We start from the raw sequence: 15,859 nt of genomic DNA on the forward strand, positions 1-15,859 counted from the left end.
TAAGGGGTGAATACCAGGATGAATGAACAAACCAAAAAAACAAAATAATGAATGAATTAATTAATAATAGGATGAACAAACAAAAGAACAAACTGAAAAAAATAAATGAATGTGGTTTTCAATGACTGATAGACAGGCAGACTGCAGTAGGATTAGGAACCAGCTGATAGACAGGCAGACTGCAGTAGGATTAGGACCCAGCTGATAGACAGGCAGACTGCAGTAGGATTAGGACCCAGCTGATAGACAGGCAGACTGCAGTAGGATTAGGACCCAGCTGATAGACAGGCAGACTGCAGTAGGATTAGGACCCAGCTGATAGACAGGCAGACTGCAGTAGGATTAGGAACCAGCTGATAGACAGGCAGACTGCAGTAGGATTAGGACCCAGCTGATAGACAGGCAGACTGCAGTAGGATTAGGACCCAGCTGATAGACAGGCAGACTGCAGTAGGATTAGGACCCAGCTGATAGACAGGCAGAATGCAGTAGGATTAGGAACTAGCTGATAGACAGGCAGAATGCAGTAGGATTAGGACCCATCTGATAGACAGGCAGACTGCAGTAGGATTAGGACCCAGCTGATAGACAGGCAGACTGCAGTAGGATTAGGACCCAGCTGATAGACAGGCAGAATGCAGTAGGATTAGGAACCAGCTGATAGACAGGCAGACTGCAGTAGGATTAGGACCCAGCTGATAGACAGGCAGACTGCAGTAGGATTAGGAACCAGCTGATAGACAGGCAGAATGCAGTAGGATTAGGACCCAGATGATAGAAAGGCAGACTGCAGTAGGATTAGGACTCAGATGATAGAAAGGCAGACTGCAGTAGGATTAGGACCCAGCTGATAGAAAGGCAGACTGCAGTAGGATTAGGACCCAGCTGATAGAAAGGCAGACTGCAGTAGGATTAGGACCCAGCTGATAGACAGGCAGACTGCAGTAGGATTAGGACCCAGCTGATAGACAGGCAGACTGCAGTAGGATTAGGACCCAGCTGATAGACAGGCAGACTGCAGTAGGATTAGGACCCAGCTGATAGACAGGCAGACTGCAATAGGATTAGGACCCAGATGATAGAAAGGCAGACTGCAGTAGGATTAGGACCCAGCTGATAGACAGGCAGACTGCAGTAGAATTAGGACCCAGCTGATAGACAGGCAGACTGCAGTAGGATTAGGACCCAGCTGATAGACAGGCAGACTGCAGTAGGATTAGGACCCAGCTGATAGACAGGCAGACTGCAGTAGGATTAGGACCCAGCTGATAGACAGGCAGACTGCAGTAGGATTAGGAACCAGCTGATAGACAGGCAGACTGCAGTAGGATTAGGACCCAGCTGATAGACAGGCAGACTGCAGTAGGATTAGGACCCAGATGATAGAAAGGCAGACTGCAGTAGGATTAGGACCCAGATGATAGAAAGGCAGACTGCAGTAGGATTAGGACCCAGCTGATAGAAAGGCAGACTGCAGTAGGATTAGGACCCAGCTGATAGACAGGCAGACTGCAGTAGGATTAGGACCCAGCTGATAGACAGGCAGACTGCAGTAGGATTAGGACCCAGCTGATAGACAGGCAGACTGCAGTAGGATTAGGACCCAGCTGATAGACAGGCAGACTGCAGTAGGATTAGGACCCAGCTGATAGACAGGCAGACTGCAGTAGGATTAGGACCCAGCTGATAGACAGGCAGACTGCAGTAGGATTAGGACCCATCTGATAGACAGGCAGACTGCAGTAGGATTAGGACCCAGCTGATAGACAGGCAGACTGCAGTAGGATTGGGACCCAGATGATAGACAGGCAGACTGCAGTAGGATTAGGACCCAGCTGATAGACAGGCAGACTGCAGTAGGATTAGGACCCAGCTGATAGAAAGGCAGACTGCAGTAGGATTAGGACCCAGCTGATAGACAGGCAGACTGCAGTAGGATTAGGACCCAGCTGATAGACAGGCAGACTGCAGTAGGATTAGGACCCAGCTGATAGACAGGCAGACTGCAGTAGGATTAGGACCCAGCTGATAGACAGGCAGACTGCAGTAGGATTAGGACCCAGCTGATAGACAGGCAGACTGCAGTAGGATTAGGACCCAGCTGATAGACAGGCAGACTGCAGTAGGATTAGGACCCAGCTGATAGACAGGCAGACTGCAGTAGGATTAGGACCCAGCTGATAGAAAGGCAGAATGCAGTAGGATTAGGACCCAGCTGATAGAAAGGCAGAATGCAGTAGGATTAGGACCCAGCTGATAGACAGGCAGAATGCAGTAGGATTAGGACCCAGCTGATAGAAAGGCAGAATGCAGTAGGATTAGGACCCAGCTGATAGACAGGCAGAATGCAGTAGGATTAGGACCCAGCTGATAGACAGGCAGAATGCAGTAGGATTAGGACCCAGCTGATAGACAGGCAGAATGCAGTAGGATTAGGAACCAGCTGATAGACAGGCAGACTGCAGTAGGATTAGGACCCAGCTGATAGACAGGCAGACTGCAGTAGGATTAGGACCCAGCTGATAGACAGGCAGACTGCAGTAGGATTAGGACCCAGCTGATAGACAGGCAGACTGCAGTAGGATTAGGACCCAGCTGATAGACAGGCAGACTGCAGTAGGATTAGGACCCAGCTGATAGACAGGCAGACTGCAGTAGGATTAGGACCCAGCTGATAGACAGGCAGAATGCAGTAGGATTAGGACCCAGCTGATAGACAGGCAGACTGCAGTAGGATTAGGACCCAGCTGATAGAAAGGCAGACTGCAGTAGGATTAGGACCCAGCTGATAGACAGGCAGAATGCAGTAGGATTAGGACCCAGCTGATAGACAGGCAGACTGCAGTAGGATTAGGACCCAGCTGATAGACAGGCAGACTGCAGTAGGATTAGGACCCAGCTGATAGACAGGCAGACTGCAGTAGGATTAGGACCCAGCTGATAGACAGGCAGACTGAAGTAGGATTAGGACCCAGCTGATAGACAGGCAGACTGCAGTAGGATTAGGACCCAGCTGATAGACAGGCAGACTGCAGTAGGATTATGACCCAGCTGATAGAAAGGCAGAATGCAGTAGGATTAGGACCCAGCTGATAGAAAGGCAGACTGCAGTAGGATTAGGACCCAGCTGATAGACAGGCAGACTGCAGTAGGATTAGGACCCAGCTGATAGACAGGCAGACTGCAGTAGGATTAGGACCCAGATGATAGACAGGCAGACTGCAGTAGGATTAGGACCCAGCTGATAGACAGGCAGACTGCAGTAGGATTAGGACCCAGCTGATAGACAGGCAGACTGCAGTAGGATTAGGACCCAGATGATAGACAGGCAGACTGCAGTAGGATTAGGACCCAGCTGATAGACAGGCAGACTGCAGTAGGATTAGGACCCAGCTGATAGACAGGCAGACTAAGGTTGTTGCTTTCATCTGTTGGTGATGTTATTTTGAGTTTCAATCGATCAATCAGTAAGTCAGTCAGTAAATTAATAAATCGGCATCTTAGTTTATTGATCAATCTGACTAAATGAGTGGACGGGCTCTGTTCCATACACCAACAGACATTAGAAAGGGCTCTGATTGGTATATAGATCTATCGCTATACTGATTGACAGGGCTGTGGGCCAGTCACATACCAGTGTCGAGTTTGGTTCCTTTGGTGCAGGCCACCATGGCTCCCATGCTGGGCTGTGACGTCATCCCTGCCATGGAGTCCACCTTTGACAACATATTATAGTTAGTGTGTGTGTATGAGTGTGTGTGTGTGCATGTGTGCATGTGTGCGTGTGTGTGTGTGTGTGTGTGTGTGTGTGTTCGTGTGTGTGTGTGTGTGTGCGTGTGTGTGTGTGTGCGTGTGTGCGCGTGCACGTGTGCATGTGCATGCGTGCGTGCGTGTGTGCGTGTGTGCGTGCATGTGCGTGCGTGTGTGTGTGCGTTACCCACCGCGACATCCACTACGTCGGCCCCGGCCTCAGCGCAGGCCAGCATTGCGGCTACTCCAGCCCCTGCTGTGTCGTGTGTGTGGACGTGGATGGGAACGTCAGGAAAACGATCGCGCAAGGCACTGATCAGGATTCGGCTGGACTCCGGCTTCAACAGACCGGCCATGTCCTGGAGAGGATGGATGGAGGGATGAAGAGGTAGAGAGAGAGAATGAAAAGGAGAGAAGGAGAGAAGGAAAAGGAGAGAAGGAGAGAAGGAGATGAAAAGGTAGAGAGAGAGAGAGAAGGAGGAGAGAGAGAAGGAGAGAAGGAGAGAAGGAGAGGGAGAGAAGGAAAGAAGGAGAGAAGGAGATTAAGAGGTAGAGAGAGAGGAGAAGGAGAGAGAGAGAAGGAGAGAAGTAGAGAAGGAGAGGGAGAGAAGGAGAGAAGGAGATGAAGAGGTAGAGATGGAGAAGGAGAGAGAGAATGAGAGAAGGAGATAGAGAAGGAGATGAAGAGGTAGAGAGAGAGAAGGAGAAGGAGAGAGAAGGAGAGAAGGAGAGAAGGAGATGAATAGAGTGTCAAATTGAAGGGCAGTGGTAGTTTCTCTGTTAGAGCTGTTTCTGCTATGTTCCCTGGTGACTGTCTGGTAACAGTCTGGTGACTGTCAGGTAACTATGTGATAACTGTCAGGTAACTCTTTGGTAACTGTCAGGTAACTGTTTGGTAACTGTCTGGTAACTGTCAGGTAACTGTCTGGTAACTGTCAGGTAACTCTTTGGTAACTGTCAGGTAACTGTTTGGTAACTGTCAGGTAACTGTTTGGTAACTGTCAGGTAACTGGTAACTGTCTGGTAACTGTCTGGTAACTGTATGGTGACTGTCAGGTAACTATGTGATAACTGTCTGGTAACTGTCTGGTAACTGTCTGGTAACTGTCAGGTAACTGTCTGGTAACTGTCTGGTAACTGTCTGGTAACTGTCTGGTAACTGGTGACTGTCTGGTGACTGTCTGGTAACTATGTGATAACTGTCTGGTAACTGTCTGGTAACTGTCTGGTAACTGTCTGGTAACTGGTAACTGTCTTGTAATTGTCTGGTAACTGTCTGGTAACTGTCAGGTAACTGTCAGGTAACTGTCTGGTAACTGGTAACTGTCTGGTAACTGGTAACTGTCTGGTAACTGGTAACTGTCTTGTAATTGTCTGGTAACTGTCTGGTGACTGTCTGGTAACTGTCTAGTAACTGTCTGGTAACTGTCTGGTAACTGTCAGGTAACTGTCTAGTAACTGTCAGGTAACTGTCAGGTAACTGTCTGGTAACTGTCTAGTGACTGTCAGGTAACTGTCTGGTAACTGTCTGGTAACTGTCAGGTAACTGTCAGGTAACTGTCTGGTAACTGTCTGGTAACTGGTGACTGTCTGGTGACTGTCTGGTAACTATGTGATAACTGTCTTGTAATTGTCTGGTAACTGTCTGGTAACTGTCAGGTAACTGTCAGGTAACTGTCTGGTAACTGTCTGGTAACTGTCTAGTGACTGTCTGGTAACTGTCTGGTAACTGTCTGGTGACTGTCAGGTAACTGTCTGGTAACTGTCTAGTGACTGTCTGGTGACTGTCAGGTAACTGTCTGGTAACTGTCTAGTGACTGTCTGGTAACTGTCTGGTAACTGTCTGGTGACTGTCAGGTAACTGTCTGGTAACTGTCTGGTAACTGTCAGGTAACTGTCTGGTAACTGTCTGGTAACTGTCTGGTGACTGTCAGGTAACTGTCTGGAAACTGTCTGGTAACAGTCTGGTGACTGTCAGGTAACTATGTGATAACTGTCTGGTAACTGTCTGGTAACTGTCTGGTGACTGTCAGGTAACTGTCTGGTAACTGTCTGGTAACTGTCTGGTGACTGTCTGGTGACTGGTAACTGTCTGTTAACTGTCTGGTAACTGTCAGGTGACTGTCTGGTGACTGTCAGATAACTGTCTGGTAACTGTCTGGTAACTGTCAGGTAACTGTCTGGTAACTGTCTGGTAACTGTCTGGTAACTGTCTGGTAACTGTCTGGTAACTGTCTGGTAACTGGTGACTGTCTGGTGACTGGTAACTGTCTGGTAACTGTCAGGTGACTGGTAACTGTCTGGTAACTGTCTGGTAACTGTCTGGTGACTGATAACTGTCTGGTAACTGTCAGGTGACTGGTAACTGTCTGGTAACTGTCTGGTGACTGATAACTGTCTGGTAACTGTCTGGTGACTGGTAACTGTCTGGTAACTGTCAGGTGACTGTCAGGTAACTGTCTGGTAACTGTCAGGTGACTGTCAGGTAACTGTCTGGTAACTATGTGGTAACTATGTGGTAACTGTCTGGTAACTGTCTGGTAACTGTCTGGTAACTGTCTGGTAACTGTCTGGTAACTGTCTGGTAACTGTCAGGTGACTGTCAGGTAACTGTCTGGTAACTGTCAGGTGACTGTCAGGTAACTGTCTGGTAACTTTCTGGTAACTGTCAGGTGACTGTCAGGTAACTGTCTGGTAACTATGTGGTAACTGTCTGGTAACTGTCTGGTAACTATGTGGTAACTGTCTGGTAACTATGTGGTAACTGTCTGGTAACTATATGGTAACTGTCTGGTAACTATGTGGTAACTGTCTGGTAACTATGTGGTAATTGCCAAGTAGCTGTTTGAAAAACTGTCTGATTTGAAATCAAATCAAACTTTTTTTGCTACATGCGCCGAATACAACAGATATATGTGTGTGTAGATATGTGTGTGTCTAGATACGTGTGTGTGTAGCTACGTGTGTGTGTAGATGTGTGTGTGTGTGTAGATGTGTGTGTGTAGATATGTGTGTGTGTAGATGTGTGTGTGTAGATATGTGTGTGTAGATGTGTGTGTAGATATGTGTGTGTAGATGTGTGTGTGTAGATGTGTGTGTGTAGATATGTGTGTGTAGATGTGTGTGTGTAGATGTGTGTGTGTAGATATGTGTGTGTAGATGTGTGTGTGTAGATATGTGTGTGTGTAGATATGTGTGTGTGTAGATATGTGTGTGTGTAGATATGTGTGTGTGTAGATATGTGTGTGTGTAGATATGTGTGTAGATATGTGTGTGTGTAGATATGTGTGTGTCTATATGTGTGTTTGTGTAGATGTGTGTGTCTAGATATGTGTGTGTATATATGTGTGTGTGTAGATGTGTGTGTGTAGATGTGTGTGTAGATGTGTGTGTAGATATGTGTGTGTGTAGATATGTGTGTGTGTAGATATGTGTGTGTGTAGATGTGTGTGTGTAGATATGTTTGTGTAGATGTGTGTGTGTGTAGATATGTGTGTGTGTAGATATGTGTGTGTAGATGTGTGTGTGTAGATATGTGTGTGTAGATATGTTTGTGTAGATGTGTGTGTGTGTAGATGTGTGTGTGTAGATGTGTGTGTAGATGTGTGTGTGTAGATGTGTGTGTAGATATGTGTGTGTAGATATGTTTGTGTAGATGTGTGTGTGTGTAGATGTGTGTGTGTAGATGTGTGTGTAGATATGTGTGTGTAGATGTGTGTGTAGATGTGTGTGTGTAGATATGTGTGTCAGTAAAGTCACCTTGATACACAGCACGTGAGTCCCAGCCTTCATCAGTTCCTCAGTCAGGTTAACGTAGTACTCCAGAGAGTACTTCTGTCTCATGGGGTCTGATACGTCTCCTGTGTAGGAGATAGCAGCCTCCACCACCCCTCCTGCTCTGTGAATGACGAAGGTTGACGACCATGATGATGATGATGATGATGTCAGCGTTAAATATAGACGTCGCTAATACAACGTACCTACTGTATTTGACGTGCGGTATTCACGTAGACAAAACGACACGCAACACAGTGATGTGAGGAGGGTTAACTCTTTGTTCGTTAGGGACAGTCTGGACGGTACTGTCAACCTACCTGCCTGCTGCTTCCATGCCCAGTATCATGTTAGGAAGGTAGTTGAGACTGTCAAACACACGGAATATATCCATGCCATTCTCCTTCGCCACTTCACAGAACCTGGGGAGAGGGGGAGAGAGGGAGAGAGAGAGGGAGAGAGAGAGAGAGAGAGAGAGACACAGAGAGAGAGAGAGACACAGAGAGAGAGAGAGACACAGAGAGAGAGAGAGAGACACAGAGAGAGAGAGAGACGGGGGAAGGGGGGTTGAGAAGCGGATGAGGAAGAGGGTAAATAGATGATACGGTACCAACATCTGAGGAAGGATGTTGATCTGTGAGGTCTGTTGTCAGGTACGTTTGTGTGTTGTCTTGTAGGGTAGTTGGTGTGTGTGTATGTATGTTTGTGTCTTTGTCAGTGTGTGTGTGTGTGTGTGTGTGTGTGTGTGTGTGTGTGTGTGTGTGTGTGTGTGTGTGTGTGTGTGTGTGTGTGTGTGTGTGTGTGTGTGTGTTGTGTGTGTGTGTGTGTGTGTGTGTGTGTGTGTGATGAAGACAGCTTGTCTGTCGAAACGTTGGTAATTAAATATTTTAGCATCTGAGCTCCTAGAGTGTGCGGCTCTCCTTTATTTTCTAGTTTTCTACTCCGCTAGCCAGCACCTCGCCTACATAGGTGTGCGTTTCTTTTTTCTTCTATATTGTGTGTGTGTGTGTGTCACCACCGATAGGGTGACAAACACACGCAGAGTTCATATTAGTATAGTAGCTACCGTCAGTATTTATATATTCCCACTAACAGCCACTTTGTATGTATAAACCCACCTCAACCACTCTAGTAACCCTGCATGTTGGATATATTAGCACGGGTGTCGTTAGGCCCGAGACGACGTCGAGACCCGGCAAAACTGTGCCAATATATCCTCCAAAACACCAGCTTCGATGGCATTATCTCCTTTACACAACGTTATTTTCATGTATTTATTCATACTATTTAATCCTTCTGTATGATATTGTCCCGAACGCAAATCTAGAGTTGCTACCCAAAGCCGGCTGGTCGTTTGTTCTATTGGTTCGGTTGAACCAGATGTGTGTGTGTAGATATGTGTGTGTGTGTAGATATGTGTGTGTGTGTAGATATGTGTGTGTGTGTAGATATGTGTGTGTAGATATGTGTGTGTGTAGATATGTGTGTGTGTGGATGTGTGTGTGAAGATATGTGTGTGTGTGGATGTGTGTGTGTAGATATGAGTGTGTAGATATGTGTGTGTGTGGATATGTGTCAGTCTTTGTTTTGTATCTATGGACGCAACCCAGTCAGTTTTTGTTCTGTATCTATGGACGCGACCCAGTCAGTCTTTGTTCTGTATCTATGGACGCGACCCAGTCAGTTTTTGTTCTGTATCTATGGACGCGACCCAGTCAGTTTTTGTTCTGTATCTATGGACGCGACCCAGTCAGTTTTTGTTCTGTATCTATGGACGCGACCCAGTCAGTCTTTGTTCTGTATCTATGGACGCGACCCAGTCAGTCTTTGTTCTGTATCTATGGACGCGAACCAGTCAGTTTTTGTTCTGTATCTATGGACGCGACCCAGTCAGTCTTTGTTCTGTATCTATGGACGCGACCCAGTCGTTCGTTCTAAATGTTCCATTGTCATACTGGCTGTCTACGTTCTTACCCCCTGCCTGCTTGCTAGCTAGCTAACTACGGCTAATGTACAGTCGTGTCACAGTGCAGACAGAATAACAACACACTTCCTGGATTTGCATTTGTTTAAGCTGTTTTCTAGTGACAGTTATTTGGATACGTCCAGAACAATGAGCTAATGATGCGCGATTTCACCTGGCGTAGATAATCTGCTCGCTCGTCATTACAATGTTGTTCAGAGACGAGCTAGCCAACAACACAGCTAACACGATCGCTTCAAACTGAAGCTGGAAAGACTGAAAACTAGCTGCACTTGATTTAGTTTGTTTTCTATTGGTATTTCTTTGTATATATCCATACAATTTTGTTTAAAAATAAATAAAAGGTGTGATCTATCTTATTATTATGAGTGTCGTTGGGAATGAGCTCTCAAGGTTGACGTGTTGGTCCTTTAAAGACAACTGGAAACTCGGGGTGGGGGGGGGGGGGGGGGGGCGGGGCTGGGGGGGGGGGGGACAAGGTCAAATCATGACGTCAGTGATCGTCAGAGTTTCTCCAAAGATGTTTCAAGAGTTTCTTGGAATTCCGATTCGGTTGACAGTTCAAAACATTTTAGCTTTTGGTTAAATAATTTAAAAAGACTATAAAATCACCAGGAATTCAGATAAAAATGTGTTTCGCTTAGGAAAATGTGTTCCCAAGCATCCCGACAGAAAAAAAAATAGACATCAGAATGTGATCAAGGTCTGAAACTAGTTTCAAATGTAATCTCTTTGGGGTTTTTTGTTGTGGTCAATAAGCCTGCGTACAAATTATTACAACTGTGTTCCGGCCTCCTGAACATCCGCTGAGACAGAAATCAGCCCGTGGTTGAAAACAGTTCCCTACCCCTTTACCTTACAGCATCAGGGAAAGGGGCGGAGACCTAGTCAGTTGTACAACTGAATGCATTCAACTGAAATGTGTCTTTCCGCATTTAAACCCCTCTGGATCAGAGTTACGTTGTTTTTGTTGTGTGTTGTGTGTGTGTGTGTGTTTATGTGTGTGTGTGTGTTGTGTGTTGTGTGTATGTGTGTTGTGTGTATGTGTGTGTGTGTTTATGTGTGTGTGTGTGTGTTTATGTGTGTGTGTGTGTTTATTGTGTGTGTGTTGTGTGTGTGTGTGTGTGTGTGTGTGTGTGTGTGTGTGTGTGTGTGTGTGTGTGTGTGTGTGTGTGTGTGTGTGTGTGTGTGTATGCATGTGTGTTGTGTGTGTATGTATATGTGTGTATGTGTGTGTGTGTGTTGTATGTGTGTGTGTGTGTGTGTGTGTATGTATATGTGTGTATGTGTATTGTGTGTGTGTGTGTGTGTATATGTGCGTGTGTATATATGTGTGTGTGTGTGTGTGTGTGTGTGTGTATGTGTGTGTGTAGTGTGTGTGTATGTGTGTGTGTGGTGTGTGTGTATGTGTGTGTGTGTGTATGTGTGTGTGTGTGTATGTGTGTGTGTAGTGTGTGTGTATGTGTGTGTGTGTGTATGTGTGTGTGTGTGTATGTGTGTGTGTGTGTGTGTGTATGTGTGTGTGTATTGTGTGTGTATGTGTGTGTGTAGTGTGTGTGTATGTGTGTGTGTGTGTATGTGTGTGTGTGTGTATGTGTGTGTGTGTGTGTGTATTGTGTGTGTATGTGTGTGTGTAGTGTGTGTGTATGTGTGTGTGTGTGTATGTGTGTGTGTGCTCTCACCTGAACACTGCATTATCAGGGTAGTTAGTGTATCCTACAGCGTTAGCTCCTCTCAGTAACATCTGGAAGGGAACGTTGGGCACTAAGGTTCTCAGGTCCTGGAGCCTCTTCCAGGGACACTCGTAGAGGAACCGCATGGCCACGTCAAATGTAGCTCCTACACACACACACACACGCACGCACGCACGCACGCACGCACACACACACACACACACACACACATACACACACACACACACACACACACACACACACACACACACACACACACACACACACACACACACATACACACACACACAACACACACACAATAAACACACACACACACACACACACACACAGAGACAGTTTCAATAACACCATCTCTACAGTGAAGCCGTGCAGATACTGCAAGGAATGATAATTTAGTTCATGCCATCAGAGAGCCATCAGAGAGGGTCAGAGATATGGGACGGATCCCAAAATTGCACCCTATTGCCTTTGTCGTGCACTTCTTTTGACCAGGGTCGATAGAGCTCTAGTGCACTTCTTTTGACCAGGGTCCATAGAGCTCTAGTGCACTTCTTTTGACCAGGGTCCATAGAGCTCAAGTGCACTTCTTTTGACCAGGGTCCATAGAGCTCTAGGGCACTTCTTTTGAACAGGGTCCATAGAGCTCTAGTGCACTTCTTTTGACCAGGGTCCATAGAGCTCTAGTGTACTTCTTTTGACCAGGGTCCATAGAGCTCTAGTGCACTTCTTTTGACCAGGGTCCATAGAGCTCTAGTGCACTTCTTTTGACCAGGGTCCATAGAGCTCTAGTGCACATCCTTTGACCAGGGTCCATAGAGCTCTAGTGCACTTCTTTTGACCAGGGTCCATAGAGCTCTAGTGCACTTCTTTTGACCAGGGTCCATAGAGCTCTAGTGCACTTCTTTTGACCAGGGTCCATAGAGCTCAAGTGCACTTCTTTTGACCAGGGTCCATAGAGCTCTAGTGCACTTCTTTTGACCAGGGTCCATAGAGCTCTAGTGCACTTCTTTTGACCAGGGTCCATAGAGCTCTAGGGCGCTATGTAAGGAGTAGGGTGTAATTTAGGACGCATCACCCCAAGGAGTAAGTATTGAAGGAGATTATGGAGTTGTTAATAGGTATTGTAGACAGTAGAAAGTGAGGCTCTGGTTCGTGTACTCACTCAGTCTACAGGGAGATAAAACATGAGTTTTATTTATCTGTCACTGTTTTCTCTGGTCAAATACAAGCTGTCTTGGAGAGAAAGACAGAAATAGGGAGAGAGAGAAAAGAGAGAGAAAAGAGAGAGAAAAGAGAGAGAAAGAGAGAGAAAGAGAGAGATGGGGAAAGGGGAGAGAGAGACAGAAATAGGGAGAGAGAGAAAAGAGAGAGAAAGATGGAAGAGAAAGAGAGAGGTGGGGAAAAGGGAGAGAAAGACAGAAATAGGGAGAGAGAAAAGAGAGAGAAAGATGGAAGAGAAAGAGAGAGGTGGGGAAAAGGGAGAGAAAGACAAAAAATAGGGAGAGAGAAAAGAGAGAGAAAGATGGAAGAGAAAGAGAGAGGTGGGGAAAAGGGAGAGAGAGACAGAAATGCCTTGCAGAGGCCTTTGAAGCCCCCTCCCGCTGTTCAGAGGTCATTACAATACAGTGTTAGTAGTGTTTGTTTCAAAAAAGCCTTCGACTCAATTTAGCATGAGGGTCCACTATACAAAGTGATGGAAAGTGGTGTTGGGGGAAAAACATAATAAAATCCATGTACACAAACAACATTGGCAAAAAACACACACATTTCTTTGCACAGGGCCGTGGGGTGAAACAGGGAAGCAACTTAAGCCCCATCCTCTTCAACATATATATCAACGAATAGGCGAGGGCACTAGAATAGTCTGCAGCACCCGGCCTCACCCTACTAGAATCTGAAGTCAAATGTCTACTGTTTGCTGATGATCTGGTGCTTCTGACCCCAACCAAGGAGGGCCTGCAGCAGCACCTAGATATTCTGCACAGATTCTGCCAGACCTGGGCCTTGACAGTAAATCTCAGTAAGACCAAAATAATGGTGTTCCAAAAAAGGTCAAGATCCCAGGACCACAAATACAAATTCCATCTAGACACCGTTGCCCTAGAGCACACAAAAAACTATACATACCTCGGCCTAAACATCAGCGCCACAGGTAACTTCCACAAAGCTGTGAAGGCAAGAAAGGTCTTCTATGCCATCAAAGGGAACATAAAATCGACATACCAATTAGGATCTGGCAAAAAATAATTGAACCAGTTATGGAACCCATTGCCCTTTATGGTTGTGAGGTCTGGGGTCCGCTCACCAACCAAGAATTCACAAAATGGTACAAACACCAAATTGAGACTCTGCATGTAGAATTCTGCAAAAAAAAAGCCTCTGTGTGGAACGTAAAACACCAAATAATGCATGCAGAGCAGAATAAGGCCCAATTCTCAAAATTCATAAAAGAGCCGTTAAATTCTACAACCACCTAAAAGGAAGCGATTCCCAAACCTTCCATAACAAAGCCATCACCTACAGAGAGATGAACCTGGAGAAGAGTCCCCTAAGCAAGCTGGTCCTGGGGCTCTGTTCACAAACACAAACACACCCCACAGAGCCCCAGGACAGCAACACAATTAAACCCAGCCAAATCATGAGAAAACAAAAAGATAATTACTTGACACATTGGAAAGAATTAACAAAAAAACTGAGCAAACTAGAATGCTATTTGGCCCTAAACAGAGAGTACACAGTGACAGAATACCTTACCACTGTGACTGACCCAAAATTAAGGAAAGCTTTGACTATGTACAGACTCAGTGAGCATAGCCTTGTTATTGAGATTGGCCGCCGTAGGCAGACCTGGCTCTCAAGAGAAGATTGGCTATGTGCACACTGCCCACAAAATGAGGTGGAAACCGAGCTGCACTTCCTAACCTCCTGCCAAATGTATGACCATATTAGAGACACATATTTCCCTCAGATTACACACATCCACAAAGAATTCGAAAACAAACCCAATTTTGATAAACTCCCATATCTACTGGGTGAAATACCACAGTGTGACATCACAACAGTAAGATTTGTGACCTGTTGCCACAAGAAAAGGGCAACCAGTGAAGAACAAACACCATTGTAAATGAATCCCATATTTGTGTTTATTTATTTTCCCTTTTGTACTTTAACTATTTGTACATCGTTACAATACTGTATATATACATAATATGACATTTGAAATGTCTTTATTCTTTGGGATCTTCTGTGTGTGTAATATTTACTGTTCATTTTTATTGTTTATTTCACTTTTGTATATTATCTATTTCATTTGCTTTGGAAATGTTAACATACGTTTCCCATACCAATAAAGCAACACTGTCTGAAATTGAATTGAGAGAGACAGAGAGAGAGAAAGAGAGACATATATATATATATATACAGTATATATATATATATATATATATATATAGAGAGAGAGAGATAGACAGAGACAGAGATAGACAGGTAAAGAGAGAGACAGATAGAGAAAGAGAGTGAGAGACAGAGAGAGACAGAGAGAGGGATAGAGAGACACAGAAAGAGAGTGAGAGACAGAGAGAGACAGAGAGAGAGAGAGAGAGAGAGAGAGAGAGACAGAGATAGAGAGAGAGAGAGAGAGAGAGAGAGAGAGAGAGAGAGAGAGAGATAGAAAGAGTGAGACAGAGAGAGAGAAAGCGTGAGACAGAGATAGAGAGAGAGAGAGACAGAGATAGAGAGAGAGAGAGTGAGAGACAAAGAGAGAATTAAAGCGAGAGAGAAAGAAAATGAGTTTGAGTTTTAAATGAGCATTTTTGGGGTCTGGGAACCCACAGCACAATAAACACTCAAACAAAACCATGGTTACACATCAATTAAAACCACCAAATCTTCCTCCATAGTAAGTAAACACAGCAGCATCTAAATACCCCATGTACTCATAAACAGATCAATGTTATTAACCAGTACCCCATGTACTCATAAACAGATCAATGTTATTAACCAGTACCCCATTTACTCATAAACAGATCAATGCTATTAACCAGTACCGCATTTACTCATTAACAGATCAATGTTATTAACCAGTACCCCATTTACTCATAAACAGATCAATGTATTAACCAGTACCCCATTTACTCATAAACAGATCAATGTATTAACCAGTACCCCATTTACTCATAAACAGATCAATGTTATTAACCAGTACCCCATTTACTCATAAACAGATCAATGTTATTAACCAGTACCCCATTTACTCATAAACAGATCAATGCTATTAACCAGTACCGCATTTACTCATAAACAGATCAATGTTATTAACCAGTACCCCATTTACTCATAAACAGATAAATGTTATTAACCAGTACCCCATTTAATCATAAACAGATCAATGTTATTAACCAGTACCTCATTTACTCATTAACAGATCAATGTATTAACCAGTACCCAATTTACTCATAAACAGATCAATGTTATTAAAACCTGTTATGGCTGCACGCTGAATATTGAAAAAACTGGAAAATGTGTGCACATTTTCAAACGGCCTCCTAAGAAACTTTTTATTTTCCAATATGCATATATTTACTACTGTTGGATAGATAACAGTCTGTAGTTTCTAAAAAGGTTTGAATTGTTTCTCTAAGTCGAACAGAAATAT

At 44.9% G+C, this 15,859-nt stretch overlaps 1 protein-coding gene across 1 annotated transcript in view; it reads right to left on the bottom strand.

Annotated features, from left to right (window-relative positions):
- LOC129843264 (pyruvate carboxylase, mitochondrial-like) overlaps positions 1 to 15,859 on the bottom strand; it is a 195,649-nt gene that overhangs the window by 58,954 nt on the left and 120,836 nt on the right. Inside the window, exons 6-10 of the mRNA XM_055911884.1 lie at positions 11,191 to 11,347; positions 7,845 to 7,946; positions 7,510 to 7,648; positions 3,942 to 4,109; positions 3,635 to 3,716 (exon numbers count right to left, since the gene is read on the bottom strand). Coding sequence (XP_055767859.1) covers positions 3,635 to 3,716; positions 3,942 to 4,109; positions 7,510 to 7,648; positions 7,845 to 7,946; positions 11,191 to 11,347 — 648 coding nt within the window. The remainder of the gene's footprint in view (positions 1 to 3,634; positions 3,717 to 3,941; positions 4,110 to 7,509; positions 7,649 to 7,844; positions 7,947 to 11,190; positions 11,348 to 15,859) is intronic.

Source organism: Salvelinus fontinalis, unplaced genomic scaffold, assembly GCF_029448725.1.
Source record: "Salvelinus fontinalis isolate EN_2023a unplaced genomic scaffold, ASM2944872v1 scaffold_0102, whole genome shotgun sequence".
NCBI lineage: Eukaryota > Metazoa > Chordata > Actinopteri > Salmoniformes > Salmonidae > Salvelinus > Salvelinus fontinalis.